Source organism: Chanodichthys erythropterus, chromosome 10 (genome assembly GCF_024489055.1).
Source record: "Chanodichthys erythropterus isolate Z2021 chromosome 10, ASM2448905v1, whole genome shotgun sequence".
Taxonomy (NCBI): Eukaryota; Metazoa; Chordata; class Actinopteri; order Cypriniformes; family Xenocyprididae; genus Chanodichthys; species Chanodichthys erythropterus.
Window position 1 is genome coordinate 55,405,906 of NC_090230.1, and position 21,141 is coordinate 55,427,046.

Here is a 21,141-nt window from a genome sequence, read left to right on the forward strand (position 1 = left end):
TAAGGGATAAACGGCATGTTTGGAAACAAGCTCAAAATAAGAGGTGGCGAGAATGAGGTACAATGGTTGGCTTCTTTTTTGATGGATAACAGTCTGTTTCTCTCTCACTCACACTCACTCACACACACAGAATAAAGCAAACCCTCTCTGAGAGCCCATATGGACATACCTCCCTCATTGACAGGCCCGTTACAAAGCCTTCTGTCTGTATCATACAGTGGCTTACGGTTCTGCTCATTTACAGGGTTCACGTTGAAACAAAATGTCATTATTATTGTTCCCTTGACTGGCAAGAGTACAGCTCACTTTGACACATTTTGCAATATTTAAACCCTTTCTGCAGATTTCCCCCACAATCAGCACAGAAAACATGAAAAAAAGTAGGCAAGTTCAATGTGAGTCTAGTCATGAGTTAAGGAGAACTTGGTAATGGTTTAAGTGCAGTTCATCAGGTTGCTGTGTAAAATGGCGCTCACTTACCCGCCTATCGTGTCAGGCAGGTACATGAGCTGGTTATCATCCACCTTCAGAGTGGTTAGTCTTTTCAGTGAGCCTGTGGGGACACAGAGAGAGAGATTGTATTGCAACTGGCAATTTATACATGCAGACAGAAACTGGCCATTCCATATCCACTTCATTCTAGACAACGAGACAATCAATCTTGATATTATAAGAAATTGATTCAAACCGAACACTAGAATATTTAGCACTTTCCACAAATACGATACAAAAATAGTGTCAGAAACCTTTTTCTCTCAAAATATGGTCAGTGAAAGGGGGCGTTTAACTGTCAGAAAATTTTGACTGTCCGCAAATTGTAAGAGCAGTATTATTTTCTATGAAGTTTCAACCCTGTAACAAAATGTGATGTCTTAGTACAGGTTTAAAAGCTCAGTTTGTACAACTTTGCAATTTTTTAGCAATACATTTATTAGACATCAAAATCAAATAGATAACTTGTGAATTACATATTTTAATTATTACATGGTTTCATGGTTTTACTTTTTGTTTTTTGAAAATAACAGGGTTGAATGAATTTCATTTTTGGTAATTAAAATAAGTTGAATAACAACAATTAAAATTGTTTGGCCATTATGAAACATTACAATAAGATATACGATATCAAAATTATGAGGTTGAATGATTTTAATTGCTGGACACAGTTAAGAAGGTCAAGACTTAAAGGTGGAACAGGTTAAATTCACCATTTTCATGGTGGTTGTCAGGTGACGGACACTTACTTCCTGTACTAAATTTGGTCTCTGGCACTTTTCATCAATCTGGTACACTTTGGGGACATTTAATGAAAAGCTCTTGCAATGAAAGACAAAAACTTGTCTGTTTGTTCATGTCGAGCACCTCTGTTGAGCTCTAAAATGGATTTCATTAAGTGTTGAGCTGGGAGGTATTATTTCACAGCGAGCCTCAAGGGCGGTGTGACCTGGCCACTTCAACATGCCTGCTCATTAGTGGCTGTCCGACTGGGTCATTCATTAGGTAATGAGATTGTATTACTGTTCTACCCATAATCCTCCTGTTCATTTACACATCTAACCTGTTCATTTGTTACAAAGTAAATAGGAGAGGCTGTTAGAGGACAAGCTTCATGTCCTGCAGGACGAGCACTCGTTTTGCCATCCAGCAGGCGAAAAGTCTGATCGCAGTTAAGAAAAACACCACCACAAATACTAAATAAGCTCATCTCTATATTTTTGTGTTGGTTTTACCTATAGACCCTGGCAGCTGCGTCAAAGCGTTGTTGGACAGCAGCAGATCCTGCAGGTTTTCACAGCCAGATATCTGCTCGTCAACCATCTCCAAATTGTTTTTGGAAACGTCCAGGTAGCAGAGTTGCTTCAGCGCCCCGATCATCTGCACACACAAAAAAAAAAAACCACACCTCTCTCCATTACTGAAACAAATGACTGATTTCTGAGAAAAAAGTTTGTGTAATTGAGCAAAAGCGAGAGCCACTCTGTGAGAAGAGCTTCAGAAGAATGATTCAGTTTAAACATCTTGCTGTGGCAAAAAAAAAAAAAAAAAAATCACTGATCTCAAATCTCAATTTCAATCAAATATGGTGGGTGAAATCAGAGCCATAGCCTTGTGTATATTGCTATGTAGAGACAAGATGGTTCCTGAGAAGGAAAAAAAAGGCAGTGAAGAAGCAGAAATGGATGATTTGAAGAGGAATACAGTTGAGAAAGAGGTTAAGATCTATGACTGAATCCAAATGTGTGCTGGCTCAATCCATTTCTCATGCATGAGGACAGATTGTGTCTTCCTGTTCCCAAACAAGCTCCATCCTTCTGTAGCTTCTTTCCAAAAATCACAAGTCTGAAAGCACTCAGAAATCCATCTAGCCTTGTAATAAAATCGTCAACAGCAATGTTGTGTTACAACAAATTTTATCTGTCGAGATAAAGCCTGATTTATACTTCCAGCGTGCATATGGCAAAAACCAGTGTGGGCGGTCATGCGTGTTGAGTGGGAGAGACTCCATTTCGCGTGGCGGTGTGCATGGCACTTTTTGTAACTTTGTGTCCGGTTCCACTTCTGAAGATAAACAACTTCGAGGCGACTTCAATTTAACAAATGAGGTATGTCTGTACCAGCATCTTACCTGCACCCAGGTTGTGCTTGTCTAAATTAAATGCTTACATTTACATAATGAGCCTATAATAGCAGAAATTAGAATAATTGGAATAAGGTCCACTTTAATAATCTTCTTGAAACTAAATTAAATGTTTAATGAAATTAGAAAATATTTAAGAGATTGTTGTTTAATTAAGTTTTATACATGTTCTCATATCCATACATTTTTTTCTAATGTCACAAGTAATAATCTCAAGGTTTACTGGGTTTTACGTGATTCGTTGGTTTTTTTGTAGTGTTGGTTTGGTGAAGTGTTATAAAAAAAAACATTTTCACGTGTGTACCTTACTTCTTACTGCTGCTTCCTGATGGTTTAGAGGACAATTACTCCATGTTGAACTTCAGACGCACTTGGGTGACGGCCGATTAGAAGCGAAATGTCTAAACTGCAATCAGCGCCTGTGTGCGACTGTGACAAACCCTGCTGTTGATTAATCACCGCTCTCCTGGGTGTGGCGTAAGAAGCTTAATCAAAAGCGACTAATAACCAGAGAAATTGAATTCTGCAAAAAGAGAAACATATGGCTGTTCGGCCTTGTGCAAGGACATGCCGTCAGTAAGCTGGTCTCTTGGGTCAGAGAGGGAAAGAGGTCAGGGTGCCGCCCTCATATCCAGACCATTTGAAGGTCAAACTTGTTCAAAAGGATGTTCTGAAAACTCATGCGAAACTCATCAGACTAATGCGAATCCTGCCAGCAAGGCCCACAATTACTGTCAGTTTGCTCTCAGCGGCAAGCTAATGCCTTAATTACGACCTATTTAAAAGGAGCTGGGAGTCTGAAGAGAAGACTATCCTGAAGAAATGTTTAGGAAAAATCTGAAAAATCTGTGGCTTCATTCATGAAAAATTATATTAAATTATATTATTAAATTTATTCTTTTTCACATAACACGTTCTTGTGTTTCATGAATAGTGCAGTTTTACTAAAATAACAAAATGGTCTCATTCATGAAATTTGAACATAAGTTAAGTTACGATAATAACTTGTAAAGCCATTGTTATGCATTATTATGGCATTACATATTGCAAGCAATAATGGTTTAATGGTGATTTATGCTGTATAAAATTAGCCTCATCTGGAATTCCACGTTCAACATGAACGCAATGCAACTATTAACACACTTTACAAAAAAACATGAAAGCAATGATTTACATAAGATTGCTTTACAAATAAATTTGTTTAGTGTTCCACGCTTAACATGCTTCACAGTTTTGCATAGTTTGGCGTTCCACACAAAACATGATCAACAATTTAAGTAAGAATACTTTTTACAAATGATTTACACAAAAAATTATCCCTTTTTGCACAACTCATATTTCATGAATGAGGCCAAATAAGTTTATTTAAAAATAAAAAAAATAAAAAAATTGTTATGTTGAACTATTGCCTTTTTAAAAGGTCAAAGAAAAAGGCAAAAAAACAAAACAAAGAATGAATGAAAGACTCACCCCCGGTAAAAACGTCAGTTTATTTCCGTCCACCCACAGCTCTCTGATTCCTGTGAGCTGCTCCAATACTTCAGGCTAGAGAGAAGGAAGACAAAATTCAATTCCTCATTCTCAGTAAGAGGAAATCTGCCACTACTTTCTATGAATACCAATAGAGAAGAAAAATGCATATTAGGTACAGTCTAACAGGGAAAGACTCAATAAACGCATCTGCATTGACTGTCGATACATCTGACACCTGGCTGCATTGAGAGCTGGAAGGTAAACGCAGGCTGCAGTAATGCATGCGACACCTGAAAGACAGGCAGGTGCTACTCACCACTTCAGTGAACTCGTTACTCCCCAGATCCAAGCGCTCCAGCTGCATGAGCTTATGCATGCTTCTGCAGACACACACACACACACACATACACACACACATTACTAACATTATTAACCATGGATTTAGCACATTTCAGCTTTCATCTAAGCGATTGTCAGTTTTGCAGGACTTGCTGAACTGGAGATGGAGAGTTTGAAGAAAAACATCAGACAGACTGCTAACAACCACAACTTTTCTTTTTAAAGACTACACACAATGACTCTCCACAGAAAATAAATGGCAGACAAAGACATTTCCTGAGCAGGTAGTTGCTGCTAATCCACTATTCATTGGCTGTTTCAGAACACAGTTAGACTTCAATCCCCAGTTTCACATAAAATCAGAGTCAATATAAACTGTATTAAAATAACACCAAAATATATTCTCCAAGATCATACCTAAAGGTCAAGCTAAAGAGTTTAAGGATGTTCATGGCCATAAAATATTAAGGCAATGTATTTTTCCTCTACTGTAACTTATTAAAATTATATGCTTTATTTATGCAAATCAACATCTTTTACTTGTCACAAATTACTAAATATTGGACTGGCTGTATGTTTCAGAAACATTTTATTTTTTTTTTTTTTATTATTATTATTTTTTTTTTGCCACACTTTTTTTTTTGATAGATAGATATAGTAGAGAGAGAGACCAGGAAATGAGAACAGGATTTGGAAATGACATCAGCTGAACCAATTTCTATGACATTTTGCATGATAAAGTTCATTATATCATTGTCATCCAGTCACATGACAAGAGAACATGCCAGTGGAAGTGAACTTTGGTAATACATACATAAAATACAAGTTTGCTGGATGTCTAATGGAAGCACATGATTAACTTTATTTCTTTTTAAAAAGTTGAAACACTAATCTCTTTTTTCTGTCAGATATTTTACTGTCACCTTGAATGCTTTACAAATCATTTGGGTATCAGAAAATGATGAAAATCTGCCATTTTTACAACACATTTCTCCAGGTTTGTTCTCCTGTTTCAAGCTACTTCTGAGATCTCTATATCTGCATCCAGCCATAAAATAACATCAACTACTTGGGTAGGTGTGCTTTAGGGCAGGGTGTAAACCACTGCTGACGTGGACACAGATCAACAGTCTACACGGATACAATATGCCTGGAAAAAGTTAAAGAGGACATAAAAGCCGAAAATGATTTATGACACAAGGAATTGTATAACAAATGTTTATAAACTGAAGGCAGACTTGTAGGAAATTCTGTGTTGAAAGACACACTGGTGGTTGGCCTAGAATACTGTAAGAGGGATTCATTCACCCAGGGTTTGGAGGCAGGGCTGTGTGAAGTGTGCAACCAGTCAACCAGCCAAAAAAACTCGCTGACCCCCAGAGTGCTGAGCAATCCACAGCTCATTAGAATTACACACACATCATTAGAACAAACCACACAATGAACATCTGAGAGGACTGCTGAAACAGCACAGCCATAAAGGTATCAGGCCAAAGTGTAATAATGGTAAATGAGTAAGCGATGCATGTGACGGACAGCTTTCCGTCTGTCCTTGATTACTTATGTTTTCCTGGTATACTTCCTGATCCATTTAGCGTTTTGCTATTTGCAGAAATTTTTGAAGAAATTGCAAAACTTGCAGTAACATTGCTTGAATTGTGAGTATTGTTATGCGGTTGCTGGCTACTGATATAGAGTTAAAAAAACATTCTTCCACCTTCAAAGACTTTGATATTTTGGTCTCTAGATATGGCTTTAACGTCAGGTGCGGTCACATTTAGTGTTATTCTGTGATTTATCACAGGTGAATTCCAGTAATTTCAACAGGAATCCGAATTTTGCTTGAGGACGAAAGATTTCCTCATGCAGATTTCGTTAGTCATGTGAATTAGCTGCATTGAAAAGCTGATTGGTTTGAAAGTGACTTTGTGACTTGTGTTTTTTACTTTGCTACACTATTGACAATAGACCTCTTTTTCTGCAAAATTTCACTAATGTGAACACACCTTGAGAGTTTTACCCGTTTTATCATCCGCCAAATGAAAATCATAGGTTTGATCACTTAGAAAAGTATTAGAACAGACACGAACAGCATAAGTTTAAAGTATCATTCATAATAGTAATATTTCCTAACCACGAGTGATAAATACTCTTTCTCTGATTTTATATTTGATTAGTAAAGCATTTCTCTTTTGCCATACAAAAGGTCAAAAGATTGTTTCAAATCAGAAAAAAAAAAAACAACAACAACACAATTTAACAGCCAATTTATGGTGCTGTGGCCTTGTGGTTAGTTCATGTGCTCTGAAACAGAGACATTCTGCTCAAGTGGCTTTTGTTAAAAACATTTAGTGCCATAATGAGTTGTTTTGATCCTGGTGGACACGTGAGGCCTGCATTTTGCAGAACGGAGAAGATGGAGGCACGGAGATCGTCACTCTCACACACAAAACCAAGCAAACAAGCCCTCGAATGATGCAATATTGGCTCCAGAGCCAGAAATGATTATAAAACCTGTCACAGCATGTCACTTCAGAGCCTCTTACGCAAGGCTGAACAATATGATGCCGCAGAGACAGAGAAAGAGAGATGTTTGCCTGTATTTATAATGAAGGGGTGCAGTAGCACAGATCATCATTTTAATTTTTTAGTAATTCAAATGAATCCCAGTGTGGCACTTACTTTGGCAACATCTTTAACTGGTTCTCCCGTAGTTCCAGAATCTGCAGTTTGGTTAGTCTGAGGAAACAAAGAGAGAAAAATGTTATTTATATAAAAACATTAATACATTCATAAAATGATATCTAAGTTTAATCAATGCTGCTGCATTTTATACTATGGATTTGATACAAAATACTACTGTATTTTGTGACTCTTCAGTTTAAAATTGATGAACTTGAGGTTTTAAATGTAATGTAAATATTAAGTAATAAAGAAATAAATAATTTTAACACAATGAATGTAATAGCAAGATGCTTACAAAAGTTTATGTTATGTGACCAAGGGGATTCTAGAATAAGGTTCTATTTTATGTCCCTATACTGGCATAATGACTTACTACAGACTCAAAATATACGGTCCTCTTTTTATTATGCAGTAGAAGTATGCAAATTGTTTTCCTTAAGTGACCTTCTGGAAAGAAACAGGAAGCTACATGTTGCACGTGACATTTGATGTCTATATCAGGTTGTGTGTGCATGTTTAAATGTCAAAAAATTACTGCTGCACTGCATTTTAAGTGAAAGTGACATGTCCAAATATGGTGTCCCATACTCATAAGCAGTGAGTATTGAACGTGAACACATGCCCGGAGCAGTGGGCAGCCATTTTTGCTACAGCACCCAGGGAGCGATTGGGGGTTAGATGTGTCTTGCTCAAGGATGATCTGATGAAGGTTGAGGTTTCAAATGTAAGGTAAATGTTAAGTAATAAAGAACTAAAGAAAATAATGAGAGTGGAAGAGAGCGACGTTCAGCAATGTCTGGGTTACAAGTCCGACTCTCTAACCATTAGGTCACAATTTCCCACAATATTTTAATATTTCACAATTTATGAGCTATTATATATGATACAAGCTCCAGGAAATGTTAGGATGTGTTTTCCGAGGAAATTTTGCATGTCATTTCAATAGATTTAAGGCTTTCATAAAATCAACAAGATGGATGGATTCAAGTTAAACCTGTTTTGGGTGTGCTTGGAAAACTTTCAGTGTTTGGTAGAATAGTTCTGTCCGTTTTATATTTTAATGCAATACATACTTTGGCCAGTCTTGAATCTAGATGCTGTCTGATCTGAAACAGGAGCTTGGATTATCTTGTTCTCTCTAGGACTCTGTGTTTGTGAGTGTAAATCTGTTTGTCTGACCTGCCGAAGCTGGCTGGTAGAAACTCTAGGAAGGCATCATTCAGGTAGAGCTGGGTCAGGCTGAGGAGCTGCGTAAAGCCTTCTGGGAGTCTGCGGAGAAACGGCAGTGCTTTCATTACATCACAGAGACACATACACACACAGTTCATCTCTACTAGCTATATACCTACTTTGATATAGGGTTCACACTCGCTTCTACAATGGTCAGGACTTTACAGTTCTTGATATTTTCGGGAAATTCCTGGATGCCTGAAATTTCAAACAAACAAGACAATTATTTTTAACTCGATAATTATTTTTTCTTTTTTAAAGTTGTGCCTATGGTTTAAAAATGACTTAAAATGAACAATTCGCAATGAACAGTTCGGTTCCGTTACCACTTTTTGAAAGACCATTCTTGTGTTTATGCAGACAGCAGCACAATGTACTAAAATATTCCGAAGGTGTTTACTGAATCTACAGCACCACAGCAAAATAAATGGAGCTTTAGCAGCAGTCGAGATTAAACATAACGAGAGAAAAAGACTGGGCAAACACATTATCCATTGCACTATTATTGCTGGTTACAATATACATTTTACTCGATTTTAATATCCATTTCACTGATTTTAACTGTATTATATCTTTGAGTCCAGAGTAAAAACATAAAATAAAATAAATTAAAATAACTGATGAAACGTGACCTACACTACCGGTAAAAAAGTTGTTTCTGAAAGAAGTCTCTTCTGCTTACCAAGGTTGCATTTATTTGATCAAAATTACAGTAAAACAGTAACACTGTGATATTTTATTACAGACATCTATTTTATTTCTATTTAAATATATTTAAAAAGCACATTTATTCCTGTGATGCAAAGCTGAATTTTCAGCATCTCTACTCCAGTCTTCAGTGTCACATGATCCTTCAGAACTCATTATAATATATGCTGATTTGATGCTCAAGAAACTATTATTATTATCAATGTTGAAAACAGTCGTGGTGCTTTATATTTTTGTGAAAACTAATTCACTACCATTTAAATTTTTGTAGTCAGTAAGATTTTTTTTTAAAGAAATTAATACTTTTATTTATCAAGGATGCAGTAAATTGAGCAAAAAGGACAAATCCCTTTAAAATGTTACAAAAGATTTCTATTTCAATTAAATGCTGTTCTTTTGAACTTTCTATTCAAGAATTTATCAGTTTCCACTAAAATATTAAGCAGCAAAAACAGTTTTTAACATGATTCACATTTTAATATGATGATTAGAACCATTATTAATAACGGAATACCAGTAATAATTGATAATTGAGCGTCAAATCGTAATATTAGAATGATTTCTGAAGGATCATGTGACACTAAAGACTGGAGTAATGATGATGTAAATTCAGCTTTGATCACAGGAATAAACTTAAATTAATTAAAATAGAAAACAGTTATTTTAAATTGTAATATTTCTAAATATTACTATTGCAGCCTTGGTGAGCATAAGAGAAAAGTTTTTAAACTATTGACTGGTATTGTAAATTTAGTTTATAATCACTGTACACTAATTGTTTAGGGGTTATGGAACTGGAAGTATTATTTGGAATCCGAATTTGAATGAGCCAAAATAAATAGTTGCAATTCAAACAAGCCCCGTTCCTATTTGCGCTGCACTTAAAATACACGGTACAACATGTTAAGTAAACACTTCAACAACTTGATCTTTCTCAAAATCAACAACCAAAGAAAACGACACCTAACGCTTTTTTTAGAAACAAGCTCATGCAGCACTAGAACTAGACTGCATATTTCCTGTCCTACTAACCGCAAGAGCTGGAGTGTAACATTAAAAGTTATGTTAAGATATCCTCCCTCCAACGCACTCGGATGCAAACTAAACCCACGAGCAGAGTAAACCACAGGCGGGTCTGCATTAACCCAGACTCACTGAGCACTCTCACGCATCTGTGAGCTCTCACATCCGCACCAGGTGACCCGGCACAGTGACTGCAACAAGATTGCGCTCAAGATTACTTTGCAGAACTTCTTATGTGCCATTAAACCAAGCGGCTATGCTAAAAACAAACATGACCAGCCTGGAAGAAAGTATCAATTAAACAACATGTAAACCTGGAAATGAACTCCTAAGCCAGTGATGACATTTATTTATGAAGTAAATAAATGCTGCCTGCAACCCATTTTCTATTCAACAAGAAAAAAAACTGAATGTATATTAATAATGTAAATTAATCGTTTTGTTTTCATGTGGACTTTGAATGTTTAGGAAAATGTGATTTATAGTTTTCAGCTAAAAATAAGGAGTGTGGTGTAAGAATTACTGTAGCACAACTGTTTTCAACATTGATAATAATCAGAAATGTTTCTCGAGCATCAAATCAGCATATTAGAATGATTTCTGAAGGATCATGCGACACTGAAGACTGGAGTAACGATGCTGAAAATTCAGCTTTATCATCAAAGGAATAAATTACATTTTAAAATATATATGAAAATAGAAAAGAGTTATAATAATATTTCACAATATTACTGTTTTTTACTGGCTTATGGAATGTCAATCACTGTTCTCTGCTTCACTTTAATTAAAGATTTTAATTTTGATATTCTGGAAATTTAAAAAATGCAAAAACTGCAAATTAAGGATGTTTAAAACTAAATATATTAGCACAGCAAAATATCATGCTAACTGAAGCACTATTGCTAAAAGTATGAATAAAATCTCCATAAACTACTCAAAACCCTACTTTTAGGATTTGACAGCATATTCAAATGGTTTTGACTAAGACTTCCTGTGCAGGTCTGAGCTTGTCACCGTCTGTCATTACCTTATCAGATTCTGCAAAGCACCAGCTGAGAGATGAAGTGATGTGTAAACAGAGACTCTGATTTGATTATGTGTTTCTAGTATTGTGGTCTTCAGTTGTGCTTAAAAATTGAATAAATTGTTTCTGGTGACAAATTTCAGATTGCCATCAGTTTACAGCATATCAAAGCTAGTGGATATTTAACGTTCCAAAGCAAAGGAAGAATAAACATACACATGGTGTAATCCAACGGCTCTGTTCCAATCCCTAGAAAGCTGCTGTCTACATAGGCAGCTACCTTACTAGGGACATTTACCCAAGAATGCGTTCATACATTTAGATGAAGTGCAGCGACAGGAAACATAACCCAGAGGTTTAGAGGTGTTAGCATGTTGCTAAGCTGTTAGCACAATAATCTCATTGGTTAAAAGGTGCTACAGAGGATGATTTGTTTTATACATTTTTGCAATATTACTTGAAACTGTCTTTACTAACTGATAAAAGACTATTTATTAGGTGCACTGAAAGGAATAATATTAATATACATCATCTGTGCACGAGGTAGGGCCTTAAAAACATCAGCCAATTGTTTACGCGATCATTGCGTAAACGATTGGCCCCCTGGCTTGTCATTCACTACCATGATGTTCCTTGTGAGAGACGAGCACGGCTGCACGCTCCAGTAACTTTCCACACTCTACAGGCGCCGCATGCTATGTTTTTGTCAGGAGACAGGAGTAACAACTGCAGATTATGAGTTACCTGCGGTGAGTCCGACATAATGAATCCACTAACACGACACAGCTAATGCTGGTGGTAAACACTCGTGTTCCAATACTCGTGCATGAGTTTTGGGAGGCGTTCCCTCGAAATGAGCTGTGAAGGAGGGGGGGGTTGTTCTTACGCATGCGCTCATTTCAAAAACTTACTAAAAGTCTTTGGTTTCTCAGTCAACGAAAAGATCCTCTGTAGCACCTTTAACAATCCCCTTTTTGAGCATAGATCTGAACTTAAATGGTTGTAATTCATGAATGCAGATTATAACAGAAGTGAAAGTACTTCACATGTAAGAAAAGTTAAAAAAAGTTTACTGTAAAGCAAATGAACTAAACATTTAATATATATATATATATATATATATATATATATTTTACAGAAAATTGCTAGAAAATCAAGGCCATGTCTAACCAAGCTGTGTTCCAAACTGTTAATATCACAAAAACTGAAACTGCTGAAAGGATTTAAAGTACATTTTCCATAGTAAAGCAATGTCCAATTTCAAGGATGAATTTTGAATGTTTAAACTTTCAAATGATTTCTTAATTATGATGATTACTAAAATATGTGATGGGGGAAAAAGGCAATAAAAAAAAAGCATGCCAACCAGGACAGACAGTTAACAGGCTAAGCATAAAACACACTGCACATACGAAGAGCTCATGTTTGAATAGACTGAAATGATTTCAGTATTTTTACAGTACTGAATAAAATATACTCATAATTGACTCTGTCTTGGATTATATAACTAGGATTATTTCTTGTATTTGATTACAGCTAACCAAACAAATCAAAAAACAAATGTTAATTTACTAGGATTCGCGAGCATGTAGGGATTTAATGGTGAATTTTGTGTTGAAGTGAAAATGTGGAGCTTGCAGAGAATTACAGTGGATAAGGGCTCAGTGAGTCACTGCAGATATCAGTATGCCTCTGCTTCTGTAATGGGTCGTCCGATAGCGTAACTGGACTCCAAAAAGGGAAAGAAAAAAAAAAAAAAGAGGAGAATTGGCTGTTTTGCTTACTGTTCTTGCTGACGTCGAGCTCCCTGAGATTGGTGAGGTTTGCGATGCCCGGTGGCAATGCTGTTAGGTCGTTGTCTGGTAGACTCAGTCGGTATAGCAAACTGCAGTTGAAAAGTTGCTGTAAAGGACGGGAAATGGAAAGACAGACATTTGAGAAACCTTCATGGAAAACTTTATTAAGAATAGAGCTTCATATTAATATTTCAGCAGTTTGCAGAGGAGTTAGATTCATTTAAAATGGATTTTTTTGTGAATTAGTTCTGCTTAGGTGGAACAGTCAAAGCAAAATCTGGTTTAAAACTTTAGTTCTCGAAGGACTTTCATGTAATCTAATTCAATCCGGTCTAAAGAAAATAACACGTCAGCAACACAAGGCCAATTTTGATGAAGGACGAGAAAGACGTGGATAAACAATCAAAAATCCAGCCCAGTGGAAACGGTTTAAATGATAAGTACAGAAAATCTGATCGCTTGGAGACGTCCTGCCTGGGTGATATATTGAATATTCATGATGTAGTCATGATTATTTGCTGTCGATATAATGATTCAATGGCTCAAAAATATTTCTGTAAAACATTATTGTAAATATTATTTTCACTTACAGGTTACAATATTTTATGGAAGCCCACTCCCACCACGGAAGAAAAAAAAAAAAAGAAAAAAAAATCTGCCTTTCCCGCCCCCACAGGATTACGAGTTTATATCTCGCAATTCAGACCCTCTCAGATTAGAGAGTTTATAACACAATGCTATCTTCATTTCTCACAGTTCAGAGTTTATATTTAACAGTTAATTTTACAATTCTGTCATTTTTCTCAAAATTGCGAGTTTGGACGAATGTATGGTTGCTGAAAAAATGATCACAGATTTTAAACCATTTCAGAACAAATATGTAATTTATTTATTTTTTAATTTTTTTTTTAAATGTACAGAATACCATCAAAAGGCAAAAAAAAAAAAAAAAAAAAAAAAAATAAAATAAAATAGCCATACACCAAATAATGTGAGTTATGTAATCAGATTACTTTTTCCCAAGTAACTAGTAAAGTAATGCATTACTTTTAAATTTATAACGGAATACCAGAGATACTTTTCTTTCAAATAAGTAATGTAAGTTACTTTGTTTTCCCATGTATTGGCGGAGACCTCTCTAAATGTTAAACAACACAAATATACTTTCCCTGGTTTCACAGACAAGGCTTAAGCCTATTCCTAGACTAAAATGCATGTTTAAGCCGTTTTAACTGACAGCAACTTGTACTGACAAATCTTAAAAAGTCAATGCCAATGTTTTGTCTCAAAATGCACAGCACCAGTAATGTTTTTTTCTAAGGCATGTTTATAAAAGCTACAGTACTTCAATGTCCTAATTAAACTAATCCTGGCCTAATCTAAGCCCTTTCTGTGAAACTGGGCATAACGTATTTGATTTCACTTTGTTAAGCAATGTCTTTGCGGCTGACCTTCGATGATCTAATTCAACCATTAGAATAAGCAAAAATGACTTTAGTATAACATCACATTTGTGACCCTGGACCACAAAATTTTTTTATGCCAAAAAAAACATTAGGATATTAAGAAAAGATCATATTCCATGAAGATATTTGAAGATTTTTTTTGGTATATTGTAAATATACCAAAAAATTATTTTTCTAAGTAATATGCATTGCTAAGGACTTCATTTGGACAATTTTATAGGTGATTTTCTCAATATTTCGATGTTTTTGCACCTTTCGATTCAAGAAAATTGACCCTTATGGCTGGTTTTGTGGTCACATTTGTGTTTCAGTTTTTGTTTTTATTGCTGAAGTAAGAGCTGAAAGGTTTTTCTGAGCTGCGCCCTCTACTGTACAGATATGAATTTACATTTCCTTCAGCCTGAGGTTTATTCATTTCACTTTGGTGTGAAAAGGGCCTTTACATATGCCAAAAATAGAACTTTTGCTTTTTTTGTTATTAAAAACCAACAAGCAATCCCAGCCTAGCCCAGATGAGAAAAAAGTAACGCAACATTACTTTCAATAAAAATTTGTAAAATTCACACAATTAGTAAAATTTTTAGGGAGTAATGCAATATTGCAATGAATTACTTTTAAAATTAACTTTCCCCAACACTGCTACCAACTAACAAAAAAGGTAGTTTCACCTAACAAAGCACCAAACAAACTTTTTGGAGACATGCAATGCAAGTGCGTCAATGGTGCAGGAGTGCATTCATACTTTGGGCAGCTCTTCGATCTGGTTGGCGTCGAGGTAGAGCTCCTCCAGGGTCTTCTCAAAGTTGAAGATCTCTTTGGGGACCTGCTCCAGGCTGCAGTGTGAGTAGTCCAGCGAGGTGACGGTCTCCTCCTCTCCCCGCAGGCAGCGGCATGGCACCAGCCGCACAAACAAACTCCGCTTGCTGCTCATCCTCACGACAGCTCAGGCACTAGAGAAGAGAAAGAGAACAAGATCAGCATCTAATCAACGTAAATAATTCAAGGAAATGAACACTGGGATACGTGATAGTGCTGTCAAAACAGCTTGGTTTACAGCTTAGTTACACCCGGAGCAGGGTTCAGCTTTTTATGATCCGTAAGTGATTTGAAGTATTGTTTACATGGATGCTCATTTTAAAAAACTAATTTTAAATTATTTAAAATATTTGTTGCATCAACATATTCAGAACATGAGCTACAAGTTCTGATCACAGCTGAATTTTACATTTCCTTTTTTCTAAAAACATTGCTAGTGCATTACTAGAATTAAAACAAAAACAAAAACTAAACTCCGCTTATTATCATCATGATACATTTTTTCGCTCCATCTTTGGCAATTTGCTGTTGAAGGGTTTTTTGATTTTGTCAAATAACAAATAAATGTTTCCTTCAGTAATTTTGTTGGTGAGATTAACACTGGTTTAGGCATAAAAATATTGCTAATGCAGCCGACAATTACTCAAACTCTACAATAGCACTGAGGGAAGCACATTAACATTCATTAAAACCCATTTATATTCAAAGTTGGTCTGAAAACAGCATCATTATACAATGTCCTTTCATTCTGTTGAAATGGAAAAATATGCCTCGATATGGCATCAAAAAGGGTGGCCCAAGGTTTGCTCATAAATTGAAGGTGTTTTTTATAAGGCGCTGCTCTACAGCTATCCAAACCCAGTGGCAAGAACAATTCCCTGCTGTACACACAAGTATTCTCCGGTGTTTGCGTGTGGACCGTCATGAAGAGCCCTTCAATCTGCATTTGGATGAGGCGCCACAGCTTATGCTATTCAGGAGTATGAGTGATGTTAAAATCTGCTGACAGAAAACAGCTGAAATCATACAACCAGGGCCACTGAAATTCAGTTCTGCACCTTTTCACAGGACATCAGTCCCCATTGGCTTTACAGCCAAGGTGAATTGTTGGTCAACAACCTATTTAACTACGTGAATCTGAGATGTTTTTTGAGAGAAACAGAATATTCAACAAGAAAAATGCAGTATGGAACTTTTATCAAAATCAGCTGGATCATGAACGTCACTCAAGCAATGCCTAAAAGTCTCGTTGGCTAGTGGTTAACATTATGCAATAGGCCACATCACATCAGCGTCACAGGAAACTTGATTTACAGAAAGTAGTTACTACACTTCAAGAAAAGATTACGAAGACAAACGTAAGACTGGGTTTTTTTCTAGGAATAATGTGTAAAAAGGCCAAACACATGCGTAAAAGTAAATCAAAGAGCATAATATCAAAGATGGGAATCATATCAGATGATTTACATTTGTAAACATCTCATTTTTATGCATGTGCATTGATACAAGTGATCCTCCAGAATTAGATTTAGCTTTATTGAGTTTACAGTATTGTCTAGCACATATAGGAGTGCCGAGAGACTTGGACATATCTGAGAGTTCAAGACAATTAAGAGATTTAAATATTGGTTGGTTTTGTTCCAAGTGATCGCAATCGATTTTAAAAAAGTATTAATGGAAAAATGATCGGATGTTGCAGTTTGATGCTCAGGCAATAATATACTTTTTTTTTTTTTTTAAATACATTACAATGATACATTACTTTTCAATAAGCTTCTTTTATTACATGACAAACATTGCTTAAAAATGAGACAAACCAAAAAAAAAAAATACATACATTATGTACATATGTAAGTTTCAGTAGTCTAATGGTCAAGCAGAAAGTAAACAAATACAATCTGTTCTTCCGAATATCAGTTACTGGACAGCTGAATATAAAAATAACTTCAGTCATAAAAGGGGGCTAATTTATAGAATCAGTTCATCCCTAATAACTCTAGTCTTTTGGTTAGAAGCCCAGATCTTTGACCACTAGGCTACAATGCACCAGACAATAGAAGCAGTTGATTTGATGTCGGGTCATTAGACATTAAACACACTGGCTACAGTAATACACTACTCAAGGTCAGGTACACATGGGTAATGTGATATGAAAATGACATGTCAATACTACTGGATAATAAATGAAGAGAGTGATGGAATCATATTGTATGAATCATTTAAGGAAAGTAAAAACACAGGCCTCGAGCCTAGTTCCTCTTGGAGTAGGTCCAGGTGCACCATTGTGTTTCTACACACTATGGCATGATTATGTGGAGATCTGCGGTATTGTGACGGGCCGTCTTGAGTATCCGCTTTTAGACATGAATTTCATTGCACAAAAGAGATGCAAGCAGTGCAGGAGGAAAAACAAGCCCCCTCAGCCTCTGGCTTTACTGTAGTGCGTCAAAGAGAGAAGTGTGAGAAAATGTGAAAGATTTCCATTTCCAACCAGTTGTTACGTGTGCTGGTTCGTGGTCATGTGATGATGATGAACCGAGGGCAATGAAGTGCGGGATTACATCACAGCCTCAGGAATGTGGCTCCATCAATGAGATCCTTGTGGAAGAGTGTGGAGAATGTGACCTTTCTTCCTCCTCCTCCTCATCATACAGACGCAGCTCAACTCTTCATCACATGTGCAAATGTGTTTGGACCGAGGGCATCCAAACAATTATTCCTTCAATGAAAAGTCACTGTTGTACACGACCAGTCAAACACCGTACACAAATTCTGTTTTGTTATATTTCAAACATTTTGATCGAAAGCCTTCTGCTTAAATGCTTGAAATGCATTTTGTAGAAAAATATTTTTTTTTTCTCAAATATTGATTTCTTTACACTATTTCATGTTACACAAAAATGAAATGGATGAATTGGACCAGGTATGGGTTAATGACGAATAAGAGTGTCCAAGCTGAAGCAAAGTAAAAATCTTTTAAAAATCTAGTTTAAATTATATGTGCCATTGTCTATCTATCACCAGACCAAGCTCAATTTAAAATTGAACATTGGTCTGGGGAGTTTGCTATGTATTTCCTACTGCACAAGAGGCGTGATCAACGAGCATTATTCACGTAATTGGATAGTCCTTCAACCAATCAGATCAACGGGTGACGTACTTTTGCAGAGCGATGCGAAAATTCCAGACAGGTTTAGTCTGTATTAGTTTGTAGCATTGATCAGTGGTTTGCAGAAGCAGCAATGGCATCGAGCGATTTTTGCAGGTTGTGCAAAAAAACATGAAAGTGAGTGGTATTTACACCCAGTCGAGCGATTTGTTTGCTAAACTAAATAAGTCATTTAGCATCGTTAAGAGGTTAAAAGGAATTGGATTGACGGCCGTGCTAGAGACGTCATCGTGTTATACCCGCCCAGAGCCATAGAAAGAGCTCTGTACCCGCCAAAAGCGAGCAAGGTGGATAAGCCAGTCTGTGATTGGTTCCCATAAAAGTGTAACAGATGCAGCAGAAATGAATGTACAGGTTTCCAGACTGAGTTGCTGGGCGAAATCAAAGCGCCGGCAGATCAGGCTGGGTTTACCCAGTCTATATATGCCAAGTTCTTGAATGCATTCTTGTTATTCAAGTTGGCTTTGAAAAACTACTCTTTTCAAAAAAGTTTAAACTTAATGGCTCATGTCACCAAATGTCATATGGTGTAACCAAGTAAAATGTTACATATTTTCCCATGTGTTACATATGAATAAATCTCAATCATTATTTTTAAGAAGGTAAACTATTTTTAGTTTAGAGTTGACAAGAGTTGGCATGACATTTTACTGCCTGATCCAACCTTGCCTTGTCATAAAAAGGTCAAATTATGTGATATATTTGAAAAGACTTCCTGACCTTAACACCCTCATGGGTCTGCGGGGGTCACCCTCTCTATGATATTTCCTGTTTATTTAAAAATATATATATATTTTTTTTACCAGACGCTGCACACTGGTTGCACAATGTGACTGATTTGTCAGTCAAAATTTTATTTAATTAAAAAAATAGCTTCAATTTCTTTTCAATAATGTTTTTCTTCATTTTGATAGTAGGACGGTTATACAACCCAAAAATATGAAAATTAATTTTAATTTAAAATTAAAAACATGTTCACCATTCATAAATGTATTTTTGAATAAATTAATATATCTGGACAAAGTCACTGACACATGCATAAGTTCAACTGGGGAGAAAAAAAAAAAATTGAAAAAGTGTTCAGAATCACCTCTAATGAAGTTTGTTAAAAGAACATTCAGAGTCTGAAGAGCTGGAGACTAAACCAGCGTTATTGTCACTTTATTATAATTATTTTAAATTGGCTTTTATTTTTATATTTCCTGATTTCATTTTAAGTATTTTAGTTTAGTTAATTTTAGTTATTCTAGTACTTCAAATTTTATTTTTCCATGGCAACTAGTAGCAATAAAATATGTTTAACAATTTTTTCCAAGTAACAAAAATGTTTTTAATTTTAATTTTAAATAGTTTTAGTTTTAAGTAAGGTCATGTGGGCTATAATTATGGTGCTTTTTAATGTTGTATTTTGGCATTTTCAAGCTCAAAATCCCCTGTCTGTTGGCAAAGAAATTATGGAAAAGAAAACCAAGAACTTTCTGCAAGATCTCCTCATGGTTCCACAAGAAACAATCAAAACAGCACTTACTGGAGGCAATGATAATGCAAATGTGAAACCCTTTTGGTAAGGTTGGGTAAGGTTATAAATGCCATGGCTGTTCATCTTTCATCTATTTTTGGCTGTTGCAGAAAGTTTGAGCAGAGAGGAAAGTTTGGGCAGAGAGTGATAGTGAATAAGAACACGCTGCTCTCTAGAGGCCTCCTCTTATCAGTCATAATAAACACACGACTGGTGACGTCGACTTGCGGAGGGAAATGGGCGTGCTTGCCCCGAATGCAAGCAAGTTCAGGGCGGCGGTTGAGTGTTTCCCTTTTAACACACTGGCAGACAATGACAGCCAGATCCTGTAGCAATCAGCGTAGCTGACGTTAAGATGTCTACACAGTGTGTGTAAGAGCTACAGGGAAGTGGAAGGCTGAGGACTTAGAGCAGTTGAGAAGAGCTGTGAGATTATTCAGCATCCAGTCGAGACTGTACAACTGCTACTTCACATTTCTTTTACAAACTGTAATTTTCTGATCTTTTCATTCAAGGCATCTACTCTCTTGAGATCTAAACACAGACATGCATAATTTAGCAATTTGCAGTGCGTGGGAAAATATGGTTTTACTTCCTATTGGTGCTGACAGCGTCATGTGACGCGTGTCATGCGATACATCCCTTGGAGAGGAAGCAACGGTCTCTAAGGAGCAATAGAGATCACCAAGCCAATAGTAATGAACACCACATGGCCTCTACACTAAGCAAAACACATTGAAGGAGGGACCTGAGCCATATCTAGAGGCCAGACGATCAGAGATCTGGGGATACCTGGCAACTAGATATCAACCAACATTACCTTATGACTGTGTTAGGTGTACTGTAAATCAAAGCATTTCTAAGTGTGCTGGTTTTAAGAAGGCAGCTGTCTTACTCTGAAAGTGATGATACACGGGGCAACTGCCGGGCAATCTTGCCTAGCGATGATGCTTGGGCACTTTCCCATTGAGAACGGGAAACAAAATTTCTATCTAGATACTTTAGATTGAAATTTGTTTCCTGTTCTCAATGGGACAGTGCACAAGCATCATCGCTGGGCGAGACTGAAAAAAGTAGCCCTGTGTATCATCACCTTGAGATTGTGAATGGGAACATGGTTTGTGTAACATTAACACCACATTATTAGCTGTTTGATAACATAGTCAAGCAAAAGGCTAATCATATTAATTTTCAGTATGTGCCCTATGTTGTAGAGAACGATACATAAAACGCATCACCCTTCTGATTTAATGACTAA

At 36.3% G+C, this 21,141-nt stretch overlaps 1 protein-coding gene across 2 annotated transcripts in view; it reads right to left on the bottom strand.

Annotated features, from left to right (window-relative positions):
• The window catches only part of erbin (erbb2 interacting protein), a 78,003-nt gene that overhangs the window by 25,561 nt on the left and 31,301 nt on the right, over window positions 1–21,141 (bottom strand). For both annotated transcript variants that reach the window (XM_067398290.1, XM_067398289.1), the window contains exons 2-10: window positions 15,122–15,329; window positions 12,902–13,019; window positions 8,482–8,560; window positions 8,312–8,401; window positions 7,130–7,186; window positions 4,425–4,488; window positions 4,106–4,180; window positions 1,728–1,872; window positions 481–553 (exon numbers count right to left, since the gene is read on the bottom strand). In XM_067398290.1, the coding sequence (XP_067254391.1) occupies window positions 481–553; window positions 1,728–1,872; window positions 4,106–4,180; window positions 4,425–4,488; window positions 7,130–7,186; window positions 8,312–8,401; window positions 8,482–8,560; window positions 12,902–13,019; window positions 15,122–15,310 (890 nt within the window). In that variant the 5' untranslated portion in view covers window positions 15,311–15,329. The remainder of the gene's footprint in view (window positions 1–480; window positions 554–1,727; window positions 1,873–4,105; window positions 4,181–4,424; window positions 4,489–7,129; window positions 7,187–8,311; window positions 8,402–8,481; window positions 8,561–12,901; window positions 13,020–15,121; window positions 15,330–21,141) is intronic.